Raw genomic sequence first — 12,447 nt, forward strand, 5'->3', positions numbered from 1 at the left:
ACAGATGAGGAAACTGAGGCTTAGCCCAAGTGGGCACTTATGTAAAGTGGTAAAGTGACAGTCTCAAGGACTGCTGTGCAGGACCAGAGCTACAGATGGTAGACTTCCAACCAAAATCAATTCGGAACTGATGAAAATTTCTTATTCTATATACTGTTTTCAGTCTGAGTTACACAAATAAATAACATAAGGGATTTGGGGGAGAGAAGAGGGGGTAAAGGGAAAGAGGGAGAGACAGACAGAATATTTCCTTAGGGCAAAACTCTTCAACAGACAAATGGATGAGCAAGCATATTGCAAAGCTCACTAGGCCTTTAGGAAAGACCTGTGGGTTTGAAGCAGACCAGGGAGGCAGGAGACCAGATGACTAAGGTTTCTTTCAGAATGAGTCTAAGAGCCAGGATTTCTACACTTCCAGCTCATACTAACAGCAGGCATCATGTGCACAAAATCCAGTTGCACACTAAACTCCCCTTGTGGAACGTCTTAGTGAGCTTCAGGGAATACAAATTCCTGGGTTACAATGCGAAGAAAGCTGTTCACTTATCAACACATTAGCTGTGATAGCCCAGTCTCGGTGCTGCACACCTCTGATCTCACCACTCGGGAAGCTGACGCAGGACTACTGAACTAGAACTCACAGGAGGATGGACCTTCCTCCTGTTAGGGTTACGTCGAAAACAACCCCTACCCGCAGTCTCAAGGGGTCAGAGCTAGGACTTTCATAAGGTGACTGGGTTGTGAGGGTGCTACACTCACCAGTGGTCTAGTCCATTGATAGGCTCACAGCTGAATGTGTTCAGAGACAGCCCTGGCTTCTTCCTGCCCGGAATTCTAGCTGTCATGAAGCGAGCAGCTCTGTTCTCACTCTCTTCCTCCACAATGTTGTTCACTGGAACCAGCTGACCACAGACTGAAACACATGCAAGAACAGTTCCCAAAGCCCTGCATGTGGACTTCTCTTGAGAATTTGATTTTTTTCTTTTTTAATCAGATTTTATTGGTAATTTTAGATATACATAAGGATCACATTCCTTTTGAGAATTTGTACTTGTAACTTATTTTTCCCCACTCCCCTACCCTCTTTAACCTCTCCTCCTTCCATCCCCATTTATAAAATTGTTTCCATTTTTTCTCATTTAAAAAAATTTTTCCTTTTCTTTTTCCCCTTCTCTTCCCCATTTCAACATTTTTTTCCTATTTCATAATAATTATACTTTTGGTCCTTATTTACTTTGTTTCTCATACCAGAGAAGCAATGTGGTATTTACACAACTGTCCAGTTTCTTTCACTCAAGAGTATGGTCTCAAGATGCATCCATTTACCTAGACATGTCTTGAGCTTATCCTTCTTTATGGCAGAGTAGTACTCCATTGTATAAAATAACACCATTATCCATCAGTTGGTGGGCATCCGGGCAGCTTCCAAGATTTGGCTATTACAAACTGTGCCGCTATAAAGCATGGACGTGCATATACCACTGTGACTGGATGCTTTTAATTCTTTTAGGATGACACTAAGAAGAGGAATAGTGGAGATGAATGGAAGGAACCTCCAGTCCTGTTGATGGCTTAGACCTGACCTTGAGGTGAGGTCCTCAAGGACCCAATTGGAGATGTTCTTGCCAGTTTTGAGACTTGGGCTACATAAAAGACACAGAAGCCAAGAAAAACTTGCTATTGTAGCTTTCCTCACGATAGTCTACCCTTTCTTCCAGGGAGTTCATCTTGCTTTTGCTTTTACTTGGTCCAAGCTTACTCTGCAGAGCCATTTTCTCTCTTCACGTTTACTTTTCTACTAAACTTTGCCACTGCTTCATGCTCATTCATTCAATTCTTTGAAATGAGAATTTGGAATCTAACTCCACAAGGAAAAGCAAACAGCCCAGAACCTGGTAACATTTTGGTGAAGACAGTCAGCAGAATCAAAAATCACTGGATTCTGCTAATACAGGATTCTAAAAACATCTTAGAGCTGCCTAGGCATTTCCCAGGAATACGAGCTCTAATTCTATTAAATTTACAACAAAAAGTCACCAAATTAGGAAACTTGACTTAATAATTTCTGCACTTTTTTTTTTTGTACTAAGGATCCAACTTAGAACCCTGTGCTTACAAGGCAGACACTTATGCTGCTGAGCTAAATCCTTGACTGTTAAGCTGTTTGTTATGTGTAGAAAATGGAGTTCACTAGGTTGCAGAACAAGCAGAAAATTCGGAAGCTTGAAAAACTGTGCAGGTAGATAATCAAAATGGCTGTTTTCAGGATGCTTGGATTCTAATTGTGGTTACCTGGGGCAGTCACAGAACATCAATCTGTCTGTTTTTCCTTCTGTAATACGGGGAAAATAAACTCTAGTCATGTCACCATGTTGCTAGGATTATATGTAATAACATGTACAGAACCTGATGTGGAAGAAATTCATGTTTTGCTATTAACAGTCACTATTATGATTTATAAAGTACTATGATTTACTTATACCCCCCAAACCCAAACGTTGCCTAGTGGAAGTTCACTGGGGTGTCTTTTGAAGATATTTGGACCCCACTCTTTTTCTTTGCTTCCTAGCTGCCATTAGCTGAGCAGCTTCCAGTAAATATGCACCAAACACGAAATACCACCTACAACTGGCCCAACCACAACAGGTCAACACATCATGCAGCAAAGCCTCAAAGCTGTTGAGCCAAAATCAACTTTTTGACTTAAATTTAAATCACCAAAAAAACATTTTCCAACAGGGAAAATGATAGGATTTCTGGTGAATCAGGTTAATACTTTTCCAAGTGAGGACAGAATTCTCTTCTTCTGTTGATAAAATTAAAATTTTTGCTTCGCTCAAAGAGAGACAGTGATTATATGACTTTTAAGGCTCCAAAATGGAAGTCTTAACTACATACATTTTTAGATTAAAACTTTTCTGTTGGGCATGGTGATGCATTCCTGTAATCCCAGCACCTGAGAGGCTGAGGCAGAGAATCACCGTGAGTTTGAGGCCAGCCTGGGCAAATGGTGATTTCAAGGTCAGTCTGAAATGTATACAAAGACACCATCTCGAAAAGATTTTTTCTTAGTTGGCTAAAATGTCGTTACTGAGCAAGGCTGGTCTAACTTTTGCCATATTGGATGGGAAAAGACTAAGCAAGAATAATTTCACAAGCTCTTTAAAGTAGGCATTAAGAATCCATCCATTAGCAAACCATAAGTAGAGCTAGCAAAATTAGGTAAAAGAAATGGACATGACGTGTGGCAGTGAATATCTGTAATCTCAGCACTCAGGAGGCTGAGGCAGGATTCTAAGTTCCTGTCCAGCCTGGGCAACTTTAAATAAAACCCTGCCGCAAAATTTAATAAACAAAGGACTGGGATGTAGCCCAGTGCTAAGGGCCCGGCCGGGTGCGTGCTCCTGTATTAAGAGGGAAAAAAAACAAAGGGGGAGGGGAATAATGGGGGAAAATTGTCAGAAGTACTGGCAAATTATTTAGCTGTTATTTTCATGTAATTTTCTATTAATTATACCCAAGGGATATGATTAAAACATCTGTTTCCTAAGGTTTATAAAGGACTCTAAGTGCATGTGAATGGTTAAGATCAAGTTCTCAGCTATTCCTGAGGCTGAGGCAGGAAAAATTACAGGTTTCAAGTTAGCCTGGGGTACCTTGGCAACAATACTGTCTCATTATAAAAAGGTCTGGGGATGTAAACTGGCATTCCCAGAGTTCAATCCTGAATTTCAGTTAAGTGGGAAGTTATTCCCTAGAATTGTCTCAAGGGTTCATTTGTTATCCTTTAGATGCTGATAATTTTTTCTTCCAGTCCAAGGATTTATTTGAACATTAAACATTCACTGAATACAAAAGACTCAACAGCATTGTTTTAAAAATAATTTCTGGCCTCTATGGTGCTGAGGACTGAACCTAGGGTCATGCACATACAAGGCAAGTACTCTAAATTATATCCCAAGTCCTTGAAAATACTTAATACAAAATAATTTAAAAATTTTTTTCAGTAATCAAATATCCAATACTATTTGAAACAGTACTCAAAGTATCTAGAAACGTCATTTAACATCAATATAAATTCAAAAGTAAATAAACTAGGGGCTGGGGATTTAGCTCAGTGGCATAAGCACCTGCCTTGCAAGCGGGCGGTCATGAGTTCGATCCCTGGTACCAGAAAAAAGAAAGAAAAAAAAAAAGTAAATAAACTGGAGCTTGTATTTAAAAAAGAAAGTGATGCGATCTATTGATAGAAGAAAAGACTCAGGTAAGGGCAGCACTCAGCTACTAGTAAGGGTATGCAGAAACTTTTAAATATAAGCTACAGTTCAGCAGCTTTTAAAATTTCATGTTTATTCATATTTTTCAAAATATATGTACATAAAAAAAGGAAGATTTACAACAGGAAAGATTGCCTTACATGCAACACAAATTCCAACAAATGCATGACGGGATCACACATGATTATGATCTAATCCAAGCCAATCTTCTCAAGTCCATTTCTCAGCCACACTCAAGCTGCAGATGGGATCCCAGCAGACAATGCAAGTGGAATGAGTAGGAAACAAACACCTTTTGATTCTGGCAGCCCTCAGGGCCCAGAAGTACGCCAAAGAGTTAAGACAATTAATATGTCAAGTGCCACAGGGAAGAGAAACAACAACCAGAAAACTGGTATTTCTTGAGTAGAAAGCTAGTACTATTTTAACACAACTTCACAATACTAAAACAAACACAAATAAAAAAGGGTTAGGTAGTAGGGCTTCATTTGCTTTTCTTTTTCTTTAAAATATCTGAAAAAGGAAGCCAATTAATTGATATCAAAAGTGTTTTCGAAAGAAAGGGGAAAAAAATCCACAGATGAATCTGGAATCTATTTTATTTAAGCAAACCGTATGTTTTTCCACTTAACATTTCTACATTTGTAACTCTCCAATACTTCCTCATAAAAAAGGCAAACAGTGACAACTCATGCTTCAAATACTAAAAAATATATTTAAACATCTGATCAAGAAGGTTTTGTTTTTTTGATTTTTGGTAACAGAGGTGACACTGGAAACTGGATTCACAATATTCTTGTATTTCCCCTGCAGTCAGAACCAAGTAGTAGAGAGTTCTTGTGCTTGCTGTGAAGGGAATGCAATGCTCTGGGTCAGAGAACAATTCCTGTAACTTTGTCAATGTGAAGAGGCCCAAAACAGTCGTGCATCCTCAGAAACAAAGGTGATCACAATATTTTCAGGTTATTTCCAAAGCTAAGTTGTCTCTGTTCATAGTTGGAGAGAGAGGGTTAGTGAAGTAACTTTTATAAGATGGGGAACAGCAAGAGCCAGAGGAGGAGAGAGGCACCAAAGCTTATTACCATTAAAAAAAAAAAAAAAAAAAGAGGTTGGGTAGGAGGGACAAAAAGATTATATAGTTCAGGAGAGTCCCAGATTATGGCAGAAATTAATATGATTGGGGAAGGGGTAGGCACCAAAAACAGCACCTAAAGCTAACAAATGCCTAAATTGGTTATATTCCCTCCCTGCAATGTTCATATGGGAGGAAAAAGAAATTTTATAAGCATCAAAACTAAAAACAAATGCACACTGACCTTATAAAATAAGATTTTGAACTTTATCATGATACCTTTTCTTGCTATAAAATTTACTTTTTTGTTTTGAAGGACTTCTTCATGGTGGATTTACCCTTGCCAGGTAATTTTACTTCCTTTCTCACCACACTGGCTGCCGGCTTCTTTGAGGAGCTACCACTACGTTTCTTGATGACTGAGGCTGAGAGTCTGCCTTTCTTGGCAGGAGTTTTGGCCTTAGGAGGAGGAGCTTTCCTGGGCAGGGGTCTAACTTTGCCTCGCTGGGAAGCTGGGACTTTAGGTGCAGGCTTTGACCCTCTCTGCTTCATGGGTGCCACTTTCCTTCGGGACTTGGCTGGAGTTTTCTTTTGCAACCTATGAAGACAAAAAAGCAAAAGGAAGTCACTTAGTACATGAAAAGATTCACTTTGCCAGGACGCCCAGGTGCTTTGACTAAAGAGAAATGGCACAGAGATCTCATCTATGTTAAGAATATGACTGGGGCTGGGGGTTTAGCTCAGCGGCATAAGCGCCTGCCTTGCAAGCAGGGAGTCGTGAGTTCGATTCCCGGTACCGATAAAAAGAAAAAAAGACCAAAAAAAAAAAAGAATTTTAATGAACTAGAGAAGTTCATTAAAATTGCATAAAAATTCTATCAATTCGTAGAAATTATTCATAATGCCGTATTTTCCCTAGGAAAATACGAAACTATTTTTCTGTAAATAATTATGGATATATACAAGTTTTTTCAAGGAGTACGTTATATACTCAAATAGCTTTTTTTTTTTTTTTCCGTACTGGCGATGGAACTCATGACTTCATGCTTGCCCAGCAGGCGCTTATACCACTGAGTTAATCCCTAGCCCTCAAATAGCTTTAAATTTCAAATTCAGTGTCACTGAGTTTTCAAGAGAGGATAAATTCTAATGTTTTACAAAGAACCTGGGGACAAGCCTAAGTGGCAAAAACACACTTCTGCCTTCAGGATCTGTATCAGTATCAGTTTGTACTCTTAAGATTTTTTTTTTTTTTTTTTTTTGGTGCTGGGGATTGAAAGAACTAAGGACTACTTAACTACATCCATAACTCTTTCTATTCTTTTGAGACAGGATCTTGGCTAAACTGCTCAGGCTAGCCTCAAAACTTGTCCTGCCTCAGTCTCTTAAGTAGCTGGAATACCAAATATACATCACCAAGCCTGGCTAAGACATTTATCATCCCGCCCAACAAGGGTTTTTTCACACATCCACACCTTCTCTTAGGTGGTGGTTCTTCATCCTCAGAGTCTTCTGATGACTCATCTTCATCTTCATCCTCATCCTCATCCTCATCTTTAGAATCATCTGGCTCTTTCTTTGGAAATAAAATTCCTGGGCTGAAGGAAAACAAGACAGAACAAAGTCTCCCAGAAGTTCCACACAGGACAAGGAAAAGAATGTTAAACTATGTACTTCTCCTTGGACGTTTCTCATTTCTGTCTTCATCTCTCAAAAAATGTGAAGTTAGCTTATAAATTTTAGGTTATACTTTAACCTATTTTTTAACATACAAAGTCATGACAAACCTATGAAAGTCCCAGAGCATATCTTATTCCCTTCCTACTACCATTTTAAAACTCATCTTTACTCAGGTTTGTAATCTTAGTTTGTTTTTTGACAGGGTTTCACTATGTGGATGTCACCCAGGCTGGCCTTGAACTCATGGTGATCCTCCTGCCTCAGCTTCCTGAGTGCTGAGAGAATAGGCATGAGCCATCACATCCGCTTGCACTCACATACTTGCTAAGCATTTATTAAACTCTTATATCTACACTGTGTCAGCCACTACATATACAGCAACAAATGTTCTATAAGATAGTAAATAGTCCACATAGCAGTATAGACCTTTTGGCTTAATAGTACTGGCAAAAGCTGGATATGGTGGCATACCCTTGTAATACCAGTACTTAGGAGGCTAAGGCAGAGGGACAATGAGTTGGTGAGACCCTGTTTCAAAAGTTACCAAAAATAGGGGCTGGGGATTTAGCTCAACAGCATAAGCGCCTGCCTTGTAAGCAGGCAGTCATGAGTTCGATCCCTGGTACCGATAAAAACGAAAAAGACAAAAAAAAAAAAAAAATTTATATATATATATATGTATATGTACATATATGTATAAAAGTCACCAAAAATAAATACATAGGATTGGGGATGTATCTCAGTGTGAAGGCCCCGGATTACATTCCTGGGACTGCAGAAACAAAATAAAACTGGCAGAAGACCTCAAAAGTTTAAATATCTCCAAAATTTTTGTGAAATTCAGCAAGGATCCCCTGTCTTCTTGGTCCTTCATGTCAGAAATCTTGATCCCTGTGATTTATATGCCCTTAAACTGTAACATTTTATGTGTATGGCTTTAAGTATGAAAGTTAATGGTTATCTGGGCATGGTAAAGAATGCCTGCAATTCCAGCTGCCAGAAGGCTGAGACAGAAGACTTCCAAATTCAAGGTAAGCGTGGGCAAATTAGCAAGATAATGTCTCAAAAATAAAAAGGGCTGGGAATATAGCATTCCTTGGGTTTAAATCTTTAACACCACCATCACCACAAAAAAAAAAAAAAAAAAGAGAGAGAAAAAAACCTTAATATTTGAAAAGTCATTCATTCAACCAAATAACCTAAGAAAGTAACACTGTAGTGTTGCTAAAACAAGGTTTTAGTGGTTCATGTCATATGACTTTATTAGGAGTAAACTCATAAGGACAAGAACATCAACACACAGAACAATGTATAGCCTAGAAGAGGCACTGAATAAATAAAATATTTGGAAAAGACAGGTTTGCAAATAAATGTCCCTGTTTCTAAAGTATGAAGGCAGAGTGTGGATTCTAGAAAGCAGTCACTGTTCTCCCCACTTGGTACTGGACAATTAGGATTACATATAATTCTCTTGATAGTCGTCTATCATTATCATTTAAACATATAAGCTGGACATGATCGCCTATTCCTGCAATCCCAGTACTTAGGAGGCTGAGGCAGGAAGATTGCCATGAGTTCAAGGCCAACATGGGCTACATCATAGTGAGTTTAAGGCCAGCCTGTACTGCAAAGAGTCTCCAAAAATCAATCAACCAACCAACCAACCAACCAACCAAAAAAACCAAAAAGAAAAAGACCAAAGAAGGAACACTGAAACAATTATCCAAAGATCTCAAAGAATCTGATGCTTGGTTTCAGCAACAATTGACTAATAGTAATAAGCTCTAGAATAGCCAAAACTCCTTTATGGTTATGTTGGAACCTTTTTACTCTAAATGATTATTTAAGGTCTTTTATGTTCAAATTATTTCTAGTTCAATGTATGGTGTGAGGATAAAATAAATTTAACCAAGCCTGTAACTTAAGTCAGATTTGAAATTTATAATGACCACTGCTTTATTTAGGGCTAAGTGCTCACCTGGGGTAATAAGGAAAACAGAGTTGGAAGGTGCCACTGAATCCTTTACCAGAGATCTGCTCCATCCACCCATTCTTCTCACATTTCTGCAGAGTTTTCTTCAGCAAATGCACTAAACAAAAATCCAGGAACGAAAAAAGTAAATTAGCTATTCAGATTTGGTAATTCTCTCAACCACAGTAACATGTTCATTAATTCAATGTCCTATCACATACAGTAACTGACATGTGTGAATGGAAACCTGTGTGACCAAATGTATGGATTTAGTTCACTAAATATTTATTCAGTGCCCATAAATTTGGCAAATATTCACAGAAACAGGAGAAAATATTCAGGAAATAGAGTCTATATAGTAGTTAAAGACTTTACCCCAAGGAGGTAAGTGACTAGTTCTAAGACAACACAAAAATGGTTAAGTACAGACCTAAAATATTACATATTTTCCATTCACTCAAAAGTCCATGTATCTACTGTATACAATACTGGTACTCACAATCTTCTAGGAGAACTACCTATAAAGATGAAGAGAACACATTCCTCATAAATCAGCAAACTATAACAAAACAGTATCATGCCTAAAGGCTTCATCATCTTATATTTCACACAGAGATATCAAAAACATATGATGATTTAATGTCTAAATACAGCTGCAAAATCAATGATACTGAAGAGACTAGTAATTACTGGCCAGCCAGGTATGGTGGTGCAGCCTGTAATCCCAGTACTTGGGAAGCTGAGGCAGGAAGATCACTGCAAGTTCCAAACCAATGAGTTCAGTATCAGCCTGAACATACATAGCAAGACTTTGTATCAAAACAAACGAACAAAAAAAAACAGACAAAAACGCACATTTGAGCAAAAGAGAGAATCACAACATAGCCTACAAGCGGTAATAAGCACAACTAACTACAATACATATCTTTAGTATTGCAAGGAAAAGATAAAAATACAAGTTCCCAAGTAGAAAAACAGCATCTTTTGTAACATTTAAAAATGAATATTGCATATTGAATATGTTAAGTCCTGGTTAAATGCATACAACTCTGACTCTTACTTTGGTAATTAGAATTGGTCCCTGGGTGGTTCTCCAGGACATACTTCTTCAGAGCAGTGATGGAGCAGGTCTTCGGCTCATTCATGGCAGCAATGGCAGACAAGATTGCATATTCCATTGGGCTTCCACCAAGCAGGGGTTTCTCCCCTGATTTCTTCAGCTGTTTTCCAAGGAGGAAGAGAAAAGCATCAAGACAACACTCCCAAAGCAGCTCAAGACAAGACTCCTCTGCACCAGGTGGGTCGGAGCTCCTGCATTAGCACAGATACGTTTTACAATAAATTGTCAGGTTAGGGACTTTCTCTTCTCATTCACCAGGTAGTCAACCTAACTGAGAAGTCTCAACCCTCTAAAGGTTATTTTCTCTATCTACTAAAATAGCCAACCTAAAATAGCCAACCTAACTCAAAGATATGGACAGTTCCACCCTAATGAGAGGTTAACTTGCTAAACCTTCAATAAACTAAGACTCTTTGAAAAATACTTCCTTTTAATGCATCAAAAATATCAGTTATATTAAGAAATAACATTAATACTGTAAGGAAAATAAGAAAAAATCTGATAAATATTTAAGGGTATCATGTAATAGAAAATTATACAGCATATTTAAAGCTGAAAGACTGAGAAACAAAGATTAGCACTGATAAGAGAAAGAATGAATGGCTGGGGATTTAACTCAGTGGCACAAGCATCTGCCTGACAAGCTTGAGATCATGAGATCAATTCCCAGTACAGGGTTCCTTAACAGTGGTTCAAAAATATATACCTAGAGGTTCTTGAGATTCTTTTCAGAGGATCTGAAGGTCAAAACTATTTTCATAATGAAATGAACATGTGATCTACCTTTAATTGTGCTGACGTTTGCACTGATGGTACAAAATCAATGATTGATAAAAACTGCTACCATCTTACCATAAATCAAGGTAGAGGCACAAAAATCTTCAAGTGATTTTCTTCTCTGTCACACAGTTAAAAAAAGAAACTTGTCTTGGGGCTGGGGATTTAACTCAGTGGCACAAGCACCTGCCTGGCAAGTGCAAGGTCATGCATTCAATCCCCAGTACCTTAAAAAAAAAAAAAGGTTGGGGATATAGTTTAGCATAAAGTTCTTGGGAATCAATCCCCAGTACTATGAGGAAAAAGCCCTTGGTGAAATAGCAAAACAATTATTTTTAGGGCTGGGGATGTAACTCACAGGGGCACAGTGCCTGCCCGGCAAGTGCAAAGGGCATGGGTTTAATCTCCAGTGCTGGAAACACTTAAAAATTTATTTTTAAAATCTCAACTCAAATGTACATCTTTTTAATATTCATGGGATGGAATAGGAAGATGGATAAAATATCTGCTATGCATAAAGGTACAACTGTGTTTTTAAGAAAACTCACCTGTGTGAGCTGAACTAGCTATATTTTTATGGAATTTCCTTTTTACTTGAAGGAATGACTGATGGATAAACTATGATTATTCAGACTGTGAGATGAGATAAACATCATCTTGAAAATGAATTAAATGAGCCTCTCCAACAAAAACAACAGTATTTGTTGCTAATGGCAAAGATCAAATGAAAATTTAAATCCTGGAAAACTTCACTACGTACCACTGTGAGATTAATATCCTCCTAAGACCATCACTATTACAAGATTAGGGACTGAAATACAAATAGTTGTGAAATTTTGTTACCACCATATGATGAAATGACAAAGATCTGAAAACTTTGCATCACTCAGTAAACCACTATTTTCTTTCTTTTTTTATTTTTTGGTACCAGGGATCAAACTCATGACCTTGCGCTTACAAGGCAGGCCCTTATGCCACTGAGCTAAACCCCTGGCCCTAAAACCACCATTTTCTAAATAACTAATGCATGCTTGGTTAGCAGACTCAATTCAAAGATCAAGACAGATCAATTAATTTTAAGATAACAGAGTACAAGAAGCTCATTAATATGAGGTTCTATGTGATAACTAACCTTTAAGGAATTAGCATAAAAATCAATGTAACATTAACAAATAAAAGTAAATGGGGCTGGGGATCCTAAGAAATTTACCAAAAATCTCTACCAGAACTAGTAAATGTGTTTGTCAAGGTCACAGGACAGGCAGGATCAGTGGCACATGCCTGTTAACCCCAGCACTCAGGAGGCTAAGGCAGGAGGATTGCGTCAAGTCTGAGACTAGTCTGGATTCCCCAATGAGTTCAAAGCCAGTATGAACTATATAGTGAGACACTGTCACAAAACAAAACAAAACAAGTCACAGAATACAAGAATGGACAAATCAAACTTGTGTTTCTACAAGTTAGCAGAATATGAAGATGAAAATAAGAAACCAATTCCATTCATTACAGTATGCAGAATAACATAGGATTAAATTAAGAGAAGAAATTC

The 12,447-nt window shown here is 38.0% G+C and overlaps 1 protein-coding gene across 12 annotated transcripts in view; it reads right to left on the reverse strand.

Moving 5' to 3' along the window:
* Positions 1-4,330: 4,330 nt before the first annotated feature.
* Hp1bp3 (heterochromatin protein 1 binding protein 3) overlaps positions 4,331-12,447 on the reverse strand; it is a 37,766-nt gene continuing 29,649 nt past the window's right edge. For 11 of the 12 annotated variants that reach the window (XM_063235697.1, XM_063235695.1, XM_063235696.1 and 8 more), the window contains 4 exons: positions 10,062-10,221; positions 9,008-9,119; positions 6,825-6,947; positions 4,331-5,947 (listed from right to left, as the gene is read on the reverse strand). In XM_063235697.1, the coding sequence (XP_063091767.1) occupies positions 5,647-5,947; positions 6,825-6,947; positions 9,008-9,119; positions 10,062-10,221 (696 nt within the window). In that variant the 3' untranslated portion in view covers positions 4,331-5,646. Of the gene's footprint in view, positions 5,948-6,824; positions 6,948-9,007; positions 9,120-10,061; positions 10,313-12,447 lie in introns of those variants that run through there. The other variant, XM_013153799.3, reaches the window with a different exon arrangement.

Source organism: Cavia porcellus, unplaced genomic scaffold (genome assembly GCF_034190915.1).
Source record: "Cavia porcellus strain 051 isolate PalLab524CR breed Dunkin Hartley unplaced genomic scaffold, mCavPor4.1 scaffold_25, whole genome shotgun sequence".
Lineage (NCBI taxonomy): Eukaryota > Metazoa > Chordata > Mammalia > Rodentia > Caviidae > Cavia > Cavia porcellus.